Raw genomic sequence first — 16,480 nt, 5'->3', positions numbered from 1 at the left:
AAATGGTCTCTTCTTAAAGGAGGTCAGTCAGACTTTAGTTTGGGAGCCAACAGCCTGTGAAAAATTCTCAGGTACAGAAGCTGTGCTGTGGAAGGAGGTCCCCCTCTGCTGGTTGGAAAGCACCAGAGCAGAGTACTTGTCTGCATACCAGTACAGATACACAGATCAGTTGTTCTGGCTATTCGTCCTTAGGGAAGACATTAACCTCAAGTTGCTCCCGGTGGGTTGGGTGAGCACCTTGTATGGTAGCTGCTATAATCAGTGTGTGTGCTGATCGGTGAATGAGAAGCAACATTGTAAAGTGCTTTGGAGAAAACTGCTATATAACCAGAGCCTTTATCAACACCTGACGTCCTCTGCTACACACTGGGACAGCTTCGTGTTTTGTCCCCAGAGCCTAATAACTTGTTCAGCACAAAAACAAATGGGTCAGCCAGGTTGTAGTAACTTGGTTACCAATAACTTTATTTAGGATTTATCACCCTTTAAACACCATATAGGATAAAACGAAGCCAAACAATGTCAAACCTGAAATTTACTAACTTAACTGTTTACCTCTAATTAGTGTGTTTGGTGAAATTACATAATTTCCAGCTCCACCCAGTTTCCATCTGACAAAAGGTCCAGTCAGAGATTAAAACTCCTGTCTGACTGTGCAACGCTTAACGGAATAGACTAACTAGTGAATAAATAAAAAGCCCGTGAAGTAAAGTGAACGGGAATGTAGTGAGGTAGAGCAACAAAGTGGCATGAAATGAAAACAGCATCTTGAGTAAATGTGGTTGGTTACATTCACTGTCTTTGGGAACCTTTAGTACTGTCTTTTGTTCCCTGACAGTGAAGTTGGACAGGAGATTTTTTTTTCCATGCGTCCTTTCGAAAAACTTCCCCGACCAATGTGTGTGCAGCTCTGGTGCAGTGGCTCCACCTCTCTGCTGCCTGCTCCCACATGTAACGCTATCACCCTTCGTCGCTCTGTTGCATTGTCTCACTGGGGACGCGGCAAACGGAGCACAGCACCGTGGCGAGTTCGCCGGAACGGGACGCTTCACATGAAATGAAGACAAAATGTGAACAGGAAATTAAGCCCGGATTAATCTTAGAAGTGGCTCGGTGATGTTTCTTCAGCCTATAAGTACATTCATTTGTTGTAGTCCTGTGCCAGTCAGCCGGGCTGCGTGAAGCTGTAGCTGCATGGCACGTTACAGATGGTGAAAATTATATTCTCATTAATGTTGCCTTAAGTCAAACGGCGACTATGTTGCTGTCGCTGGTCCGGTGCTGTGTTGCACTACCTCGACCTGCACCCTGACCCTTTCATTCCACGGTATCTGAGCGGCAATCAGCAGTGCGCACCGGTTCCGCCTGTGGGCTCTCTGACGAGGATGGCCGGCCGCCGCAGCTGCGTAAACTCGCTCTGGTCCGGCAGCGAGCGCGTCCGCATCGGCGAGCGCCTCAGGGCGACGCTGGCCGGCGTGCTGGAGCTGGAGCTGCTCAGGTGCAAACACCTGGAGATGGTGGACACCGCCCTCGACGACCGAGCCGCCGCTGGCCCCAGGACCGTGCATCCGCGGGCAGAGGGGGAGATCACAGCCGAGAGCACCGCCTCGGAACCCGAGCATGTCTCTGCGACATCCCGCAGGCAACAGGTCAGTAAGTGCGTCTGTCAGCGTGTAGCCCGGATCTCTACATGACGAGATTATTAAATATGGATGAGGGGATGATGGTGATCTGCCAACAAGCCAGTCCCTCTGCGGCTCAGTAGACAGATTTTATCGCTGCCTGGCGGCGTATTGTTGTGCCGTTAGCTGAATACCCAATTGGCATAGATGGTGCCAGGGACCATCCAAGAATGCTGCCAGATCAGGACACACAACAGCAGTGTGTGACCGTCACATTGAGCAAATGCTATTGAGGTTAGGGTTTCAGGACCAGCTCCTGTCTGGCTGGCCCTGTGCCATGCCTCAAGGTTATGAAGGAGGATGTGGTGGTGGGATACCGGCACTAAAATCATGTGTAGGTAGACTATTAATAGACAGGGTCACTTTGGCACACAGCTTGCATTGAAATCAATCTGATCACAATATTGACGTAGACTCCATCACTGTCTGTTTACTTGTCCTGAACTGAACAAGTAGTTTTGATCTTTTTTGGCGAATTAAGATTAAAACTAAACGTTCTATTGGATTAGCCACCTACTTTGAAAGGTAAGGATGTGTAATCTCAGGCTCATATTCACACACACTCACACAGAAAAACAAAAACATTTCACTACCCTGTGCTGAAATTGAAATGCAGCTCTTTTTGATATGGGCATGTGGGTTGACCTGTAACATCCTGAAGCCTGGATACTGAGGTTATAGATGGTTTGTTTCATTATTTGTGAACATAAGTAGTCAGTAAGACAAAAATCAATTGACAACATAAGGATAACATGAACATGACAAGATTTTCTGGTTAATGTTCTAACTTTGCAACTAACAAACAAATACTGAATCTCAAGTGCAATGTGAAATGTTAAGCATTGAAAGGATTAGTAGATAAATAGGCAAATGAAAGAAACATTTTTAAAGAAAAATTCTAAAGCCTTCTCTAGTTGTAGCTTCTTACATGAGGATTTTTGGCTCTTCATGTGATTGTAAATATTTGTCTTCTTTCTATTTTCTAGAACAAACACAAAAAAGAGCAGAATAAAAACAATGATCAGTTGCAGACACAGGGAATTTAGTTAGTCTCAGCTTTCTCTGGTCATAGGTCCTCAGTTTCCTAAACAACTACAGCCATTCAATACATAAAGGGGTAGTTTTTATGGAATAATTGTCCTCTTTCCAGCAGTGAACATCCTCTTTGAACCATTATCAGCATTGTACAATATTGTTTTTGTGCAGACTTGTTTTATGGAACTAAACATCAGTGGGATAAAGAGCATGTCATGTTCTACATAATCAGAGTGATGAATTAAACCATGACAGGCTCATGTTGTGTTTAGTGTCTGCCGGTATTGGATTTGTTTCAGCTACTAATGGATAGATCATTCGGGCCATTTTTTTTTAAGCCAAATTTTTAACGAAACTGTTCCCTAGTTACAACTTCTTAAATGTGAAAATGTGCTGATTTTGTGTCAGTTTTGGTTTTGCACTGTTGGTTAAACAATTGCAAGAAATCACCTTGAGCTCTGCAGAAATGTGATGCATTTTAAGTTTTTGACCTCAGTGGGCATAGTAACTGTGTCATTGTGGAATACATTAATAACTTTTTATTGTTAGCTACAGAAAGCTACATACAATTAATCATGGTCACATTGCACCATTGAATGTTATTACACTGTGTATATATGTGCCTGATACAAATGAGGGGTATTAGTCAGCAGCCTGCAGCACAGTAATTCATGTTCTGTCTAAACCCAGCCACAGCTGAGGTCACCTTTGCAGAACAGTGCAATTTTAAATCATATAGGTTGTGGACCACATTAGAGAGATAAAAACAACTTGAAATAATCAAAGTAGTTTTTATCAGTGCAAAGACAAAAATTGCAGTGCCATCTGAGCGAGGGCATCTTCATGGAAGTGTAGCTCATTATGTCCTGTCTTCCTCACCACCCACCTACCAACATCTCTGTGGTTCCCCCCATGGTGCTGAGAGATCCTGTGGAGAGGCCGAGAAGCATTGCTCATTCTCACCTCTGAAGGGAGCTGCCAGTGTAGCAGAGCCGGCTGGCAATCTGCCCTCTGCCTGGGCCAGCCTCCGCCAACACATAAACACACACAACATTTGCGTAGAGACAAATAGTAACTGGAAAAAGTGGCCACATCTAGTTTAAACACTGCAGCAGCTGAAGAGAGAACAAGGAAGTGACAGTAAATGGACGTGCCTGCTCTAGACTAAATTTATATTATTTTACCTGAAATTCTTTATTCACTGCGTTGAAAAACAAAAGTTTTGCTTAAAATATATATTTTTTTTTTGTAAGATGAGGATTAGGTGACTCATAATAGATGCTCTAGTGCTCTACTTTAATGCCAGCTTTGTTTTTTGGGGGGGGATTTAAACTCTTGAAATGTGATTCACCTTTTCACTCTCTAAAAGCAGAGAGAGAGGGCAGATGTCACCACTGTCCACTATCCAATCCATATATGGCAGGTCCGGATTATGGCTGCATGGATCATCTGTGAGGGAAAAATGACATTTGAAATGATCTTTTTCCGCCAAGATGTCTATTCCAACATTTGTGGAGCATGCAGGTTTTTGTAATACTTCCTGAGTACTGTTTTTGAAAACACATTTAAACTGTGTGTAAGATGTATAATTCAGCTTCATGCATGCAGTCCGTTTTACACCTTAGTTATAGTTCTAGGTATAAGCTTAAGTTCTCAATGTGCAACATTTTATCCTTTCCCACTTTTCAGCAATTCTTTTTGTCTCTTAAATGGGTGTCAAGGTTAAATTGGTGAGATCCTCATAATAAATTCACTGGTTTCACGTACTTTGGAACATTTGTTGCTTTTTGTCGTAATAATATAGTAAAATGAGGGGTAAACAAAAGGAAGCATATGAGGAGAGTGCCTTTGTCTTCAGGAAACCGTTTGCTAATGTTTTACTGACTGCAGTGTTGTGTGCTCTCTTACTAAGGGCGGCTTGTCTTAAATTTGAGTTTAGTGTTGGAAAGCATCATCTTACATGCAGAGCCATTATCGTGACTTGTGGAGTGAGACAGCTTTTGTCTCTGGTCCTTGCCTCAGGATTCTTGACCGCCTGAACAAGTTTGTAACGCTGATACTCAAAAGACCCAGCCGAATGTTTCAGGAAAGCTGGAGCACATCGCTCACCTTGTGGTGGTGCAGAAGAAGGTGCGCAGTGTGGGCTGTCTTTTAATTTCAATACGTTAATAATGCATCAAACAATACTGTGCTGTGTAGAACAAGCAAGTACTTCTCACAAAACACTGGCTGCATCCTACACTGTTTGACCAAATTGTTCTGCCTCAGTGTAGCTGCAATTGCTCTTGCAGCAATGACATAATGCACTTAATAAGAGGAGCTGTATTGCTTGTGCTCTGCGACCACTGTAGCATTATTACTTAATCGATCCATACATTTTCTCCATATTAGACCAGAAGGGCAGTGCTGCTCCCAGATGTAAAGAAATATCATATTACAGCTTTGAGCAGACCCCCACCCACTTGTCTGTCAGCCTCATATAATTTGATTATGCACTGGTCTGTGTAACATTATATCATGTAGTATGCAATGCATTATCTTGTTGAAGGATAAAATAGAAAAGCAGAAATTGTGTAAGAAAAGAGAGATGGTACTTTTAAAAAACATAAATTTAAATACATACTAGAGAAGGGATGGGATAAACTTGAAGCTGTGGTTTGCAAGCTGAATAAACAAACATGTGCTTTTAGGCAGCAGGAAAAGACTGGAGCAGAACCGGTGAGAGTACATACATGCAAGTGAAAGTCACAACAGACCGGGTATGTGTGTGTTCAGGCTGAGTTAAATATTTCGCCAGGCCTGTTGTACTGTTGTGGTTCTGTGTGGGAGGAGAAGCGAGCGAGAGTTAGAGAGTGAGCAGCTGTAGCTATGGTGAGTAGGGGGTGGCTGGCTCCAAGGATATTATAGAAGTGGTGGTGGTAGTGGGGGGGTATTATTTGTCAAGGGGAGTGTGGGGGAGGTGGGGGTCCTTAAAGATGCCCTTCTCTCTCACCCGGCAACCACTCACCCCCTTCCCCACCTCACCTCAGCCTCCCTCCCTTCTCTGCTTTCTGTGACTCACTGCTTTTTTTCTCAGTATGTCCCTTTTTTTTTTTTGTCCCTCTTGTCCGTTTCGGTCACCCACTCAGCTACAACTCACTGTAGACTCGGTGGGAAAACATAAAAAGAAATCAGGGGACACAAGTGAGTGGAAGATCCCTAATCTCAGAGAGCTGAGATAAGCTTATAACTGGTCCAAGTCTAAAACTCTTTCTCCCACTTTTTTCCCTTCCTCCTTACTCTCTCCACAATCCACCTCCCCCCCATATTCCCTTCTGCCGCTCCGGCTGCTCTTTGTTACGTCATCTGTCCTCTCCATTATCTTCTGAATCCCCCTCCTCTCCTGTCACCCCAGCAGTGAGTCACTACCTGTATTGTTTTCTCAGTAACAAGAGGATTGATCAGTGCCACTCACCGTGTTTCTGTTGTCTGAGCTCTATCACAATAATGCTGAGGCTCTTGGCTGCTGTCCTGCAGGGGGGGTTGGGGATTTGGATAAAAATTTGCTCAACCAAGCCCCAAGTAATCAGATAAATGGAGGCTTTGCTAACTTGACAGGGTGATTGTTGTTGGTATTGTGTGTGCAACATCATTCCTGACTGTTCCAGTAAGAGCGGTGTGACGTCATCAGACTGCACGTCTGGTAAATGATATAGTGGGCACACAACCCTACATGTCTTTTCCCACATAGGTGTAGTCTCTACTGTGACACACAGCCTCAAAGACATTAAGGAAGTGGTGGAATGTAACTATTTACTCCTGGGATGTACTGTAAAGATACAGTATAACTTTTAAAAATATATATTTAAAGCTTTTTAATAATTTGGCTTGATTAGTAAGTTTTGGATCATTTGTATTTATTGTAATCATAGCTATGAACACCTTAAGTGCTGGTTAGGTTGAAAGGGAAGGCTGTGCGGAGCAGAGTGGGTTAAATTCAGACTCTCATGCTTTAGTGGCATACCGTAGCTAACCTAAGTATTTAAAGTTGTTTCACAACTATAGTTAGTAGCTACTTTGCAGATTAAGATTCTGCATGAAAAAACACAATAAGTTTATGAAAAACAAATTGTATATATATAAAATTGTATATAAATATATATAATACATATTATTTTTGGGACTTTTATTACTTTATCACTGTATTTGAAGAATTTTGGTTATTTGGTAATTTTGGCTAAGTTATTCTTAGAAACCCGAGCAATTTCTCCATTTTAATATTAATGTTTGACTTTTATCAATGCAGTTATTTCATTACAAATGCCTTCATTCTTCATGTCTCCTTTACACAATTTCTCTGAGTAGCAGTGAAAGGATAATGACAAACAAATGATGTGATACTAAAATGATATAACTTATAGAAGATATTCACTTAACTTGTCAAACTCTAACTAACAAAACTTCTTATTAACTTCAGATCAACTTTATAATGTAGTTTTGTCCCCTGTGAACTATACTGAAGGTGCATTAAGTAGAGATTTTTGTGCATGGCATGTTCATATTGTCACTGGACTGTTTTTAGACACAAATTATGAACCCATCCTTTGTACTTTAAGGTTCAATAAAAAAACATGTTTAGCAAAATGTGTATTTTGTGTAATATGTTTGTTCATATTGCTCAGCTCTAATCTATCTTGTCTGATGTGTTTGTTCAGGCTTCCTCTCCATCAGATACAATGGAATTACCCTGTCATAGCAGCTCTGAGGACTGTGGCAGTAATTCAGGGGATGGGACAGTCCACTCCTCATCTGGCAGAGAAAGTAACTCACGCTGGTCTACCCTGTCCTGGGACACCCCATCAGACCTACTCTCTCCCCCAACACCAGATCCCAGTGGTATGGTTCCTATGGAAGGTGACTCTAGACCCAGTTCAGGTAAGCACACACAAATCAAAATAGCAGGCATCATGTAGTAACAGTGAGAGAAGTCCATTAAATATTAACTGTGTTCTTTTTTACTTTTGTTTGCTTGCACTCTGCGTGACTTTGCGCTGACTCATTCAGTTTCCATCTTGCTGTCAACTTTTCAGCTGTTCTTGCCAAACTCTTATCCACTCTTATTATAACTGTGGTCGCTGTGTCTCTACACCCAACTCAGACATTTCTAACTCTGCTTCTCACTCATAAACGCCTTCTTTTTTACTTGTTTCTACTCTCTTGTAAAGCTGATCAGAAAACGGAAAAATGGAATTGAAGATATTTACTTAAACTTATTATGAATTTTAATTCTGTTTGATAATTCTGTGGGAGTTATGATATTTTAGAGCTTGATATTTTCAAGTCGTGCTTTTGCATTGCACTACCTTCATGATACTTGTTAGTCAAAAAGTCAGTCCAGCATTGTGACGCCTTCGTTCTGGAATTTATGTTAATGAAGTTTGAGTTTCTGTATAGGTGATGTCTTTGTTTAGCTAGTTTGTTCTCACCTCACTGCTTATTTCTCTTTCTATACAACTAAACACTATTTCTAAAATATTTCAACAATTACAAAAAAATATCAACATGGAAGTTGATACCCCAGTTTTCTGACCTTTATCATGAGCACCTATGACAGTTATTTTTATCCTCTCTCATCAAGGCTTCTATTCGGTGAGTGGGAGCTCTCTGTCAGACTCTTGCTACTCGGTGTCCAGTGATGCTGCTCAGGGAGGACCAGCTCCACTGCCCAGACCCCTGAAGATGTGGGAGCAGGTTCCTCTCTCTGGTGACAACAATGAAAACCTCTGGTCAGAAGGTGCAATGCAGCTGCAGCAACAGCAGAAGCCTGTACTGCAGAACAGCCAGGAAGACGACAAACCATCAGAAGGGTCAGCGGTTTCAGGTAACCTGCAGCAGATCACGGATCCATGTTGTGTAATTTTCAGTAGTAGTCAGTAGCTTTAAACATAAATGAAGGTTATACATCTAGTAACAGTTGTATAAATAATTATGGAATGATGAAAAAAAGATCTTTTTCACACCTCTTCTCTTACAGTCCCATGTGACCTGGAAAATACTGGTCTAAGCTTTTTGTCAGACCTTTGTTCAGAACTTGGTGACTCCCTGATAGTTTACCTCCTCCCACTTCTTGACCCCAGCTCTTTTTCGTCAATATCATCCCTCAAACCAAAACTTCAGCTGGACCCTCGCTACTGTACAGATTTGGTGTCCCGCCGGACCAAAGAGGTTTACCCTTACCCCAGTCCGCTGCATGCCGTCGCCCTCCAGAGCCCCCTCTTCACTTTGCAGAGCAAGGAGCAGTCACCCTCTCTGTGTCCTGAAGGAGGACCCCAACATGATGAACAACTAGAGTCTAATTCTGACCCAGCTCTGCCTCTCCAGTCTCAGCAGCCCCCCATACTAGCTTCCCTCACTCAGCTGGAGCAGTACATATCTCGGCTGGCTCATCAGTACCACAGTCGGGTGACGTCTTCCACTTCTGATCTCACTTCAGCTACAACCCCCGGTCCAGTTGTGCACAGAGGCCTTTGTACCCCTGGAAAAAGTCATGGTTCCACTCAGTCCCTTTCTGCCTTTGAGAGCCGCAGTACACCTATCACCCTTGCAGGGGGCAGCGTCACTCCTTGTAAGTCATTGCTGGGAAACTCAGCGAGAGTCAGCCTCAGTGCTACTGGGAAGAAAGCCACCAGGAACTCAATCAACTTGGGTAACCTTCCCTCAGCAACTGGAGAGGACTTGAACATAAATCTGCATCTCAATCTTAACTTGAACCTGGCCCCACGATTAAATTCTAGTCGAGGACTTGTGGACAATATCCAAAATGGCAGTTGTGGAGCTCTGAGAAGTGACCTTGCTGCAACTCCCAATTCCTCCACTTCATCAATTTCCTCCAACACACCCACCCCAGCAGTTAGAACCCGTCCTCGCATTTCAACTTGTCCAAGCAGCCTGAGCCACCGCAGTTCCCTAGAGGTTACTTCAGTGTCTGGACCCAGTTCAGGATTTGGGTCATCCCCCTTCTGTCATTCATTAGACTGGAGCAGTGGTGCTCCACCTGAGGCTGGTCCATCAATGTTCAGTACAAATGCTGGATCGGCTCCTGGGTCTCAGCGGTGCAGCTTGATCCAAGAGTCCAGCTCCAGTCCCAAGCTAAGTGAAGATTCCCCTATGGTGGGTGAGATCTCCCGCCTCTCTGGCCTTTCAAGGGCTGTTGTGGTTGGATTGATGGAACAAGGTGTGGAGCTGGATATTGACTGCTTTCAAACAGACACTGCAGATGAGGTAAGAGGGCACGGTAAAACTCACCTGACAGCCCAGACAGATCAATCACATGACTATAGTGGACAGAATGACCTGAATCCCCAACGGCCAACACAGTTGTCTCTCAGTGTCACCCATTCTCCGCAGTCCCAGTCCAGTCTTACCCCTCCTCTTTCACATTCCAGCAGCCCCATACATCCTTACCAGTCCAGCCGTATTCCCTCGCCCCATTATTCATCACACCGCCACTACCAGCAGAGTCCTTCTCCATCTGATCTTCCCTCTTCCACAGCCTCCTCCCCTGCCTCCCACCCTACCACTAGGGGTCGCTCACCTCCAAGGCCTCTCAAACTTTCCCCCCTGGGTGCCACACCTCTCTCAGTTTTCCATCGGGATGCACCATTCCAGTGCTCCCTGCCCCGCACCAGGACCTCTCCTTTGGAGCATGGCGGTATCCAGCCGAGAGGTGGATCACTTCGGCAGAGTGCAGGAGGAAGTGGAGGTAACAGTGGGTGGAAGAGAGTGGAGGGAGAGGGGCTCTACAGAGGTAAGCATGCCTCACACAAGCTAATCAGGGCAGCCACAGTTAGCAGCTATGCCAAGAGAGAAGACTTCAGCTCCATTTGGGCTGAGGAGGAGCAGAGGGAGCGAACAGCAGCCCAAACACCAAAAAAGACCTCCAACAAACTTTGGAGGGGCTTTGAGGGACGCCTCTGGGGAAAAGAGTCAGAAAGTGAAAGAGAGGAGATAGACAGAGCTGAGTATGGGTATGGATGGAGGAGAAACAGTCTTGGTAGCTGGAGAAAGGAGCACCTAAGGGTGAAGGCTAATAATCATGACAAGAGAACAAAAGCTGATAACTCCCCCAAGTTCTCAAAGAAGAAGGGGAAGGAAGATGGGGAAAGACGAAGTTCCAGCCTCAGGATTTCTAGGAGAGCTCTGTTTAGGAGTGAGTCCCAGGGTTTGCTCGTGCCTCATAATCACAACAAGGAGCCCTCAAGGCGGTCACACTGGGTCTCCTCCTTAGATGTGGGACAAGGGGGTATGGGCATTAGCAAAGATGAAGGGGCCAGACTTGTAAGAGCAAAAGAGGAAAAATGTTTGTCCTCCACCGCCAGTCTCTTTAACCTTTCTCGCTCTCAAAGCCTGGAGGGCAGCTGCCATTCTATCTCCCCTCTGTCCTCGCCCTCCTTTTCTCCTTCCCCACCTCCACGGATGCCCCTCCAGCGCTCTCGCTCACTGAGGGACCTGGGCAGAAAAGTGTTTGGCTCCATGAGGTCCTTAAGTCTCAAACGGAAGCCATCCAAGAAGTGACACTTGTTAAAAAAAATATATCATCACAGTGGATGGTTCTTCCATGTGTAAACACCAGTGATTGTTGTTATTAAATTTCATGTAAATGAAAGTGCCATTGTTTTTAGTTTTCAAGCTTCAAAGATTTATGATAATTTGGACAGATACACTGGTTCTATAATAGTAGCCATACGATGTCTGACATTATCTATCACCAACATGATGGAGGTTCCTCACAGGAACATTAAGTCTGTAAAACCTAAAATGTCATTATTGGATCACATTACAAATATCTATGAACTTCCAGTTTCTGCACAATAATTAGTGCTTAGTAGCCAAAAGATTACACAGCATCTCTCAAAGTCTTTCCTCACTGATAATAAATCATTGTGCATTATACAAGCTAGAGGCCTGTAGGATGAAGAAGGTCCCCAGAGAAAGATGAGGAAAGAAGATATTAATTAAAACTTAATTTATGGATAATAAATTCGATTTAGGGGCTTTAAATAACACAATGTTTTTATTATTAAGGTTTCAGTGAAATTTTTCATGGTATAAATGCTGCTTCAAAGGATCGGAAATATCAGCCTTCTGTGACTGAAAAGTAGCCATATTTAAAAATACTCAATATGAACTGTAGTAGTTTCAATGGGCACAATAACAAATTGGCTGAATTCCTGTAACCATGAGTATGAATGTACATGACACACCCTTGCATGCTGCTCTGTGACTTGTTCGGTAATTATAGATATTGTAAGAATGTGATATTCCTTTGTCAATGGACAACTTTTGTCTCTGAAGTACAATCATGTTGGCCAGATAATGACCAAAACCAAGCCAATACTCTTTAACTTGATATTGTGCTCAGGCTTTTCAAATATATTATCAAATTATTAAAAGAGTTATGAGACAAAATGTGGATTCTCGTGGCTAACATTTATTAAAATACACTGATTATTAAACTTGTACGTCTGAAATGTTATTTATATTGTGACAATAAATTACTTTGATAAGAAGACATCTGAGCTTGGACACCATTTATAAAAATATTTTACTTTAATAAAAAGCAACATCATAACACAGACCGAACAACTGAAATCACTAAGGCAATATCTTAACTTTGAAAAGTGCATAAAGAATCTCACTTTAGCTTTCAGTATTTTTGTGAAATGGCTAAAACATACTCAGCTCAGTTTCTTTGTTGCTAGGAAACTAACTTTCTTGTCCAGTCCTTTCTATTTTGAGCAGCAACCTCTCTTTTCAAGTGAGTGCATTGCAATGTTCTGTACAACCCTTACTTTATATGCTTACCTCAAACACCTAAAGGAGACACCAATAACATTAGTGATTCAAAATTGAACATTCTTCAGTTGGTGATTAGATGAGGTTTAACAGTCTCTCTCAGGTTGAGGCTTAATTTAGCAAGCTCAGCTGGAAGGCTAATCTCCCTCACCAGCTCTGTTGGTTTGGTCAATTCCTTCTGTGGAGCTACTTTTCAGGCCAGAAGAAAACATGCCTCGATACATGGCCTTCTCTTTTTGTAACTCACGATTCAGTTTCTCCTCAACCTTCTGCAGGTGCTTCCTCACGTTGGCATCTAAAATATAAAAAATTGAAACATTTCATCCTGGCATATTTTACCTTATTACAAAGATGTTTGAACACACAAACACACAAAATATAAAAAGAGACATGTTTACTTATACTAGAGGTAACATGTCAAATTCTTTGACATGTATTACCTCTAGTTTAACCCAACTAGTATTCTTTGACATGTATTCTTTGACAGAGTAAAATGCCAAAGGAAAAATCAGCAAGGTGGTGAGGGCCCTACATTTCTTTCATTTACATGTGACAAGTTAAAAGAAGGAACGGAGATAAATTGGTCCATGAAATAAGAATACAAACATAAATGCTATATTCAGCTCGGAATATTCAGATTTGATCATGTTTATGTAATCTGAAAGACATTTTAATTCAGAACATATTAAAAGTTGATTTTGATTGTTTGATAGCATGATAAGAATCATTTAAAACCTCCTGTTAAGATTATTTGTACTAAAAGGAGGTAGTCCATCTTTATTTTAATTAGGAACAATTAAATACAAAGTGAAATAAAAGTTTGTGTTCAATTGAATTAATAATTGTCTACAACAATGTAATTTATTGTGCTTCACCTTTGCCTTACACACACTGACCTCAAATGTACACGAGACTCAGTCACTTGTAACTATTTTGATTATGTATTGGGTTTTAAGTCTGGCCAAACACTAGTACAACAGGTCTGTGCCAAAAGACATCCTGTAAACACACTGACAAACAATCGAAGCTGCTGACAAGCTACTTTTGCTACTTTCATTGATAGAAAGTCCAAAATATTTAAAATTACTAAATAACCTAAGCTTGCTACGGATGTCCCTGATGTAATGGCTCTTTGCTTACCATTAGGCTGTCCTCTGCAGGCCTGGGTGAGGTACTGTTTGGCAGTCTGTGCATCTCCCATCTCTAGGGTTGCTACTCCTGCTCTGTACAGTGCTTTGACATCGCCTGGTCGCCACTGCAGCACCCGCAGGCTGTACTCTCGCACACGAGTATAGTCAACACTCTGTCTCTGCAGCAGACAGGCTGAAAGAAAGTGACAGATTCACAGATACAGTACATATATAATACAGAAAATGCATACTCATGCTTCATGTTCCTTTCCCTTGCAAAGCAATTAGTGAAAAACTCTCTTGTAAAGGAAGTGATGGTGCATCACTGAATTGCAAAGAGCCAAAAGTAGGGAATACAGGAAACTACTTCACTGATACGTGCATAAGATACTAGATACGAGTAAAATACCCAGCATGAGCTGGATACTCTACTCTGTCCATTCTTGGATTTGGCATGGTTGTGATGTTTTATCTACCAGCTAAATTATTGTAGCAGTCCACTTGTGTTTTTCTTAATGAATCCTGTTGTTCAGGAGTGAGAGCAGGTGTCTCAGGTCCAAAGCCTTTCACCGACATCACATCTGAGTCAAGGCCTCTGAGGATCAGCAGAGCACGATGATAACGGCCAATTGCAGAGCGGATGTTCCTCTCCCTGTAGAAAGCATTTCCTTCTGTTTTCATTTGGGCTGCTTCCTCGAGTAAAGTCCAAACTGGTTTAGTAGAACTCTGACGAAGTCCTGAAAAGCCTGGTGTTGCTGCTGCCACTGCCCCCTGCAATTCTGGATACTCCATTCCTTCTTTAGCCTCCATTTCTGCTGTGGAGATATTTAACTGGCAAAATTAGAAAACTGGGGTAATATAACATATAATAGTGTTAACTGCAACAATACTAGCCTACAAACATTTTAATGAATAGACTAGTCAGCCTTAGTTGCCAAGGATACAAGGAATTTGCTTTGGTTTGTTGCTAATTCTGTGGGATAGTACACAATATGTTCAAAAGCAAACAATTTAATATAAGAATGGCAGCCACAGAAAACATAAGAAAGACTAAAAACAAAAAAAAAATTATTCCACTGTAAGGATCTGGAAGGAAGAGTGGCTGAAAATGGATAACGCTAATGCAAATATACTGTATATGTCAATATGTCAATGTGAAAATATTCAACAGAAGAGGTTATTAGTAGAGTTAGGTACTCTACTAGGTTTGTATAGTATGTGCATGTACTCCAAATGCTATTTCTTTTTTAATGTAATAAGTACCTGTATATTTAACGTAAATACCTCCTCATATTACTGCTTGACTCTTGACTTACCGCTGAGCTTGTATTATTTTTTCTTAATAAATCACCTAAACATATAACATACACAAATGTGACCACACTTTCTATACAACTGTGAGTAACCAGTTAGTCCTGTTGGCCTGGTTCTTGGTCGTGTCTACAGCAATGTTACCCTTCCATTTCCAGCTGTTCACGACCTATAAACCGACCATTTAAAAATGGGAGCAATTCCTACTTTCGGGATAGTTAACGTAAGTTACTGTTTAATTTCCTAACTGCCGCTTTGTCATCTTGTGTGCACGCTATTAGCGCTGAAGCGCAATCGTTAAACGCTAGTTTCCATAGCTACGACGACGACCGGGCTCTGCATTCTAACATAGGTCATCACTGCCAGACGTCATCCACCAGAGCCAATTTGACGAACTAAATGCTAACAGTTTGTGGCTAACTAAAGCTAACCAAGCTAGCAGCATTAACATACAATAAACCTCACATTCGTGCTGCTCAATGCCGGATGTCTGTACAATTTTACATTACGATAAAGTAAAATATGATGAATAAGTTTTGATTTATATTCTCACCTTACAAACTTTTCGTAAAATAATCAGCGGACAAGGAAACTGTTAACGTAATAAATGTTAAACCTCTCAGTTAACAACCATTCCGCTCCTGTAGACTTCCTTGTTTTTTTTTAATGGTGAAAACTTTAACAACATGCAGCGTTACTGCCACAACATGGCCAAACAAGGAATTACAAATACATAAAAGATAAACAATAAAATCCTCTTCGGCCATCACTTATGCTTTCTTCAATAAAAACAAACAAACAGGAAGAACATTTTAATTGAGTCAAGGCTGATGTACACTATACATTCACTGGCCACTTTAATTTAATTTCTCAGTTTGTAAGTTGAAACTTTTTGTCTGAAAGGTGACAATTCTGCTCTCAGTTTATTATTGAGGTCATAGTGGGTGGAGGTGATATATTAAGAGATGGTTCTAAGAGTTTCAGTTCTGGTTTTATTGGACCATTCTTCTGCTTTTGACACCGTTGCTCACAACATAATGCTTAACAGACTTAAGGAACTAGTTGGGTTATCTGGGTCTGTCTTAAGATGGTTTGCATCCTACCTCACTCAAAGAAATTTTAATAAACTAAGAAACACAGCTGTTATATGGGGTACCCCCAGGCCTCAGTGCTGACCATCCTGATTTTATTATATATTCTCCCTTTAGAACATATAATTACCCAATTTGAAAGTGTTTCTTATTATCTTTATGTAGATGATATCCAGCTGTATTGCTCATTTAAGGATAATGAGTTTCATAAGCTGTTTCCCTTAATGCGCTGCTTGATCAGCATTGAGCAATGTCTAAGTGCTAACTTTTTACAGTTGAACTCAGATAAAATTGAGACTTTAATCGTAGCCCTGGAAAACAGGATCCCTTTGAATAAACACTATACTGGTACCTTAGGCTTCTTGGTCCAGTGGAATCCTCAGAACTTGGGTGTTAT

General features: G+C 41.8%; 2 protein-coding genes across 4 annotated transcripts; one reads left to right on the top strand and one right to left on the bottom strand.

Annotated features, from left to right (window-relative positions):
* Positions 1-895: 895 nt before the first annotated feature.
* si:ch211-168f7.5 (streptococcal hemagglutinin) lies at positions 896-12,267 on the top strand. The gene is made up of 4 exons (XM_067518363.1): positions 896-1,649; positions 7,412-7,631; positions 8,335-8,577; positions 8,731-12,267. The coding sequence occupies exons 1-4, from the start codon at positions 1,386-1,388 to the stop codon at positions 11,268-11,270; spliced, it is 3,267 nt and encodes a 1,088-aa protein (XP_067374464.1). The 5' UTR covers positions 896-1,385; the 3' UTR covers positions 11,271-12,267.
* A 14-nt stretch (positions 12,268-12,281) lies between these two features.
* On the bottom strand, positions 12,282-15,667 carry ttc9c (tetratricopeptide repeat domain 9C). 3 transcript variants are annotated; one of them, XM_067518368.1, is made up of 4 exons: positions 15,546-15,667; positions 14,158-14,496; positions 13,692-13,874; positions 12,282-12,846 (listed from the first exon to the last, which is right to left on the bottom strand). In XM_067518368.1, the coding sequence occupies exons 2-4, from the start codon at positions 14,489-14,491 to the stop codon at positions 12,689-12,691; spliced, it is 675 nt and encodes a 224-aa protein (XP_067374469.1). In that variant the 5' UTR covers positions 14,492-14,496; positions 15,546-15,667; the 3' UTR covers positions 12,282-12,688. The 3 variants fall into 3 exon arrangements, with proteins under 3 accessions (XP_067374469.1, XP_067374471.1, XP_067374472.1); XM_067518370.1 differs by having other exon boundaries at positions 14,158-14,493; positions 15,546-15,666; XM_067518371.1 differs by having other exon boundaries at positions 14,158-14,512; positions 15,546-15,656.
* Positions 15,668-16,480: the final 813 nt, after the last annotated feature.

This window comes from Channa argus, chromosome 10 (genome assembly GCF_033026475.1).
Source record: "Channa argus isolate prfri chromosome 10, Channa argus male v1.0, whole genome shotgun sequence".
Lineage (NCBI taxonomy): Eukaryota > Metazoa > Chordata > Actinopteri > Anabantiformes > Channidae > Channa > Channa argus.
This window is presented reverse-complemented; position numbering and strand designations above follow the sequence as displayed.

Excerpts from the sequence above, each read along its gene's own strand:
- si:ch211-168f7.5 (XM_067518363.1), top strand. The coding sequence starts at position 1,386 with ATGGCCGGCCGCCGCAGCTGCGTAAACTCGCTCTGGTCCGGCAGCGAG. Across the intron at positions 7,632-8,334 it reads TGACTCTAGACCCAGTTCAG|GCTTCTATTCGGTGAGTGGG; the intron begins GTAAGCACACAC and ends TCTCTCATCAAG. Across the intron at positions 8,578-8,730 it reads AGAAGGGTCAGCGGTTTCAG|TCCCATGTGACCTGGAAAAT; the intron begins GTAACCTGCAGC and ends CTTCTCTTACAG.
- ttc9c (XM_067518368.1), bottom strand. The coding sequence starts at position 14,491 with ATGGAGGCTAAAGAAGGAATGGAGTATCCAGAATTGCAGGGGGCAGTG. Across the intron at positions 13,875-14,157 it reads CTGCTACAATAATTTAGCTG|CCTGTCTGCTGCAGAGACAG; the intron begins GTAGATAAAACA and ends ACTTTCTTTCAG. Across the intron at positions 12,847-13,691 it reads CTGCAGAGGACAGCCTAATG|ATGCCAACGTGAGGAAGCAC; the intron begins GTAAGCAAAGAG and ends TTTATATTTTAG.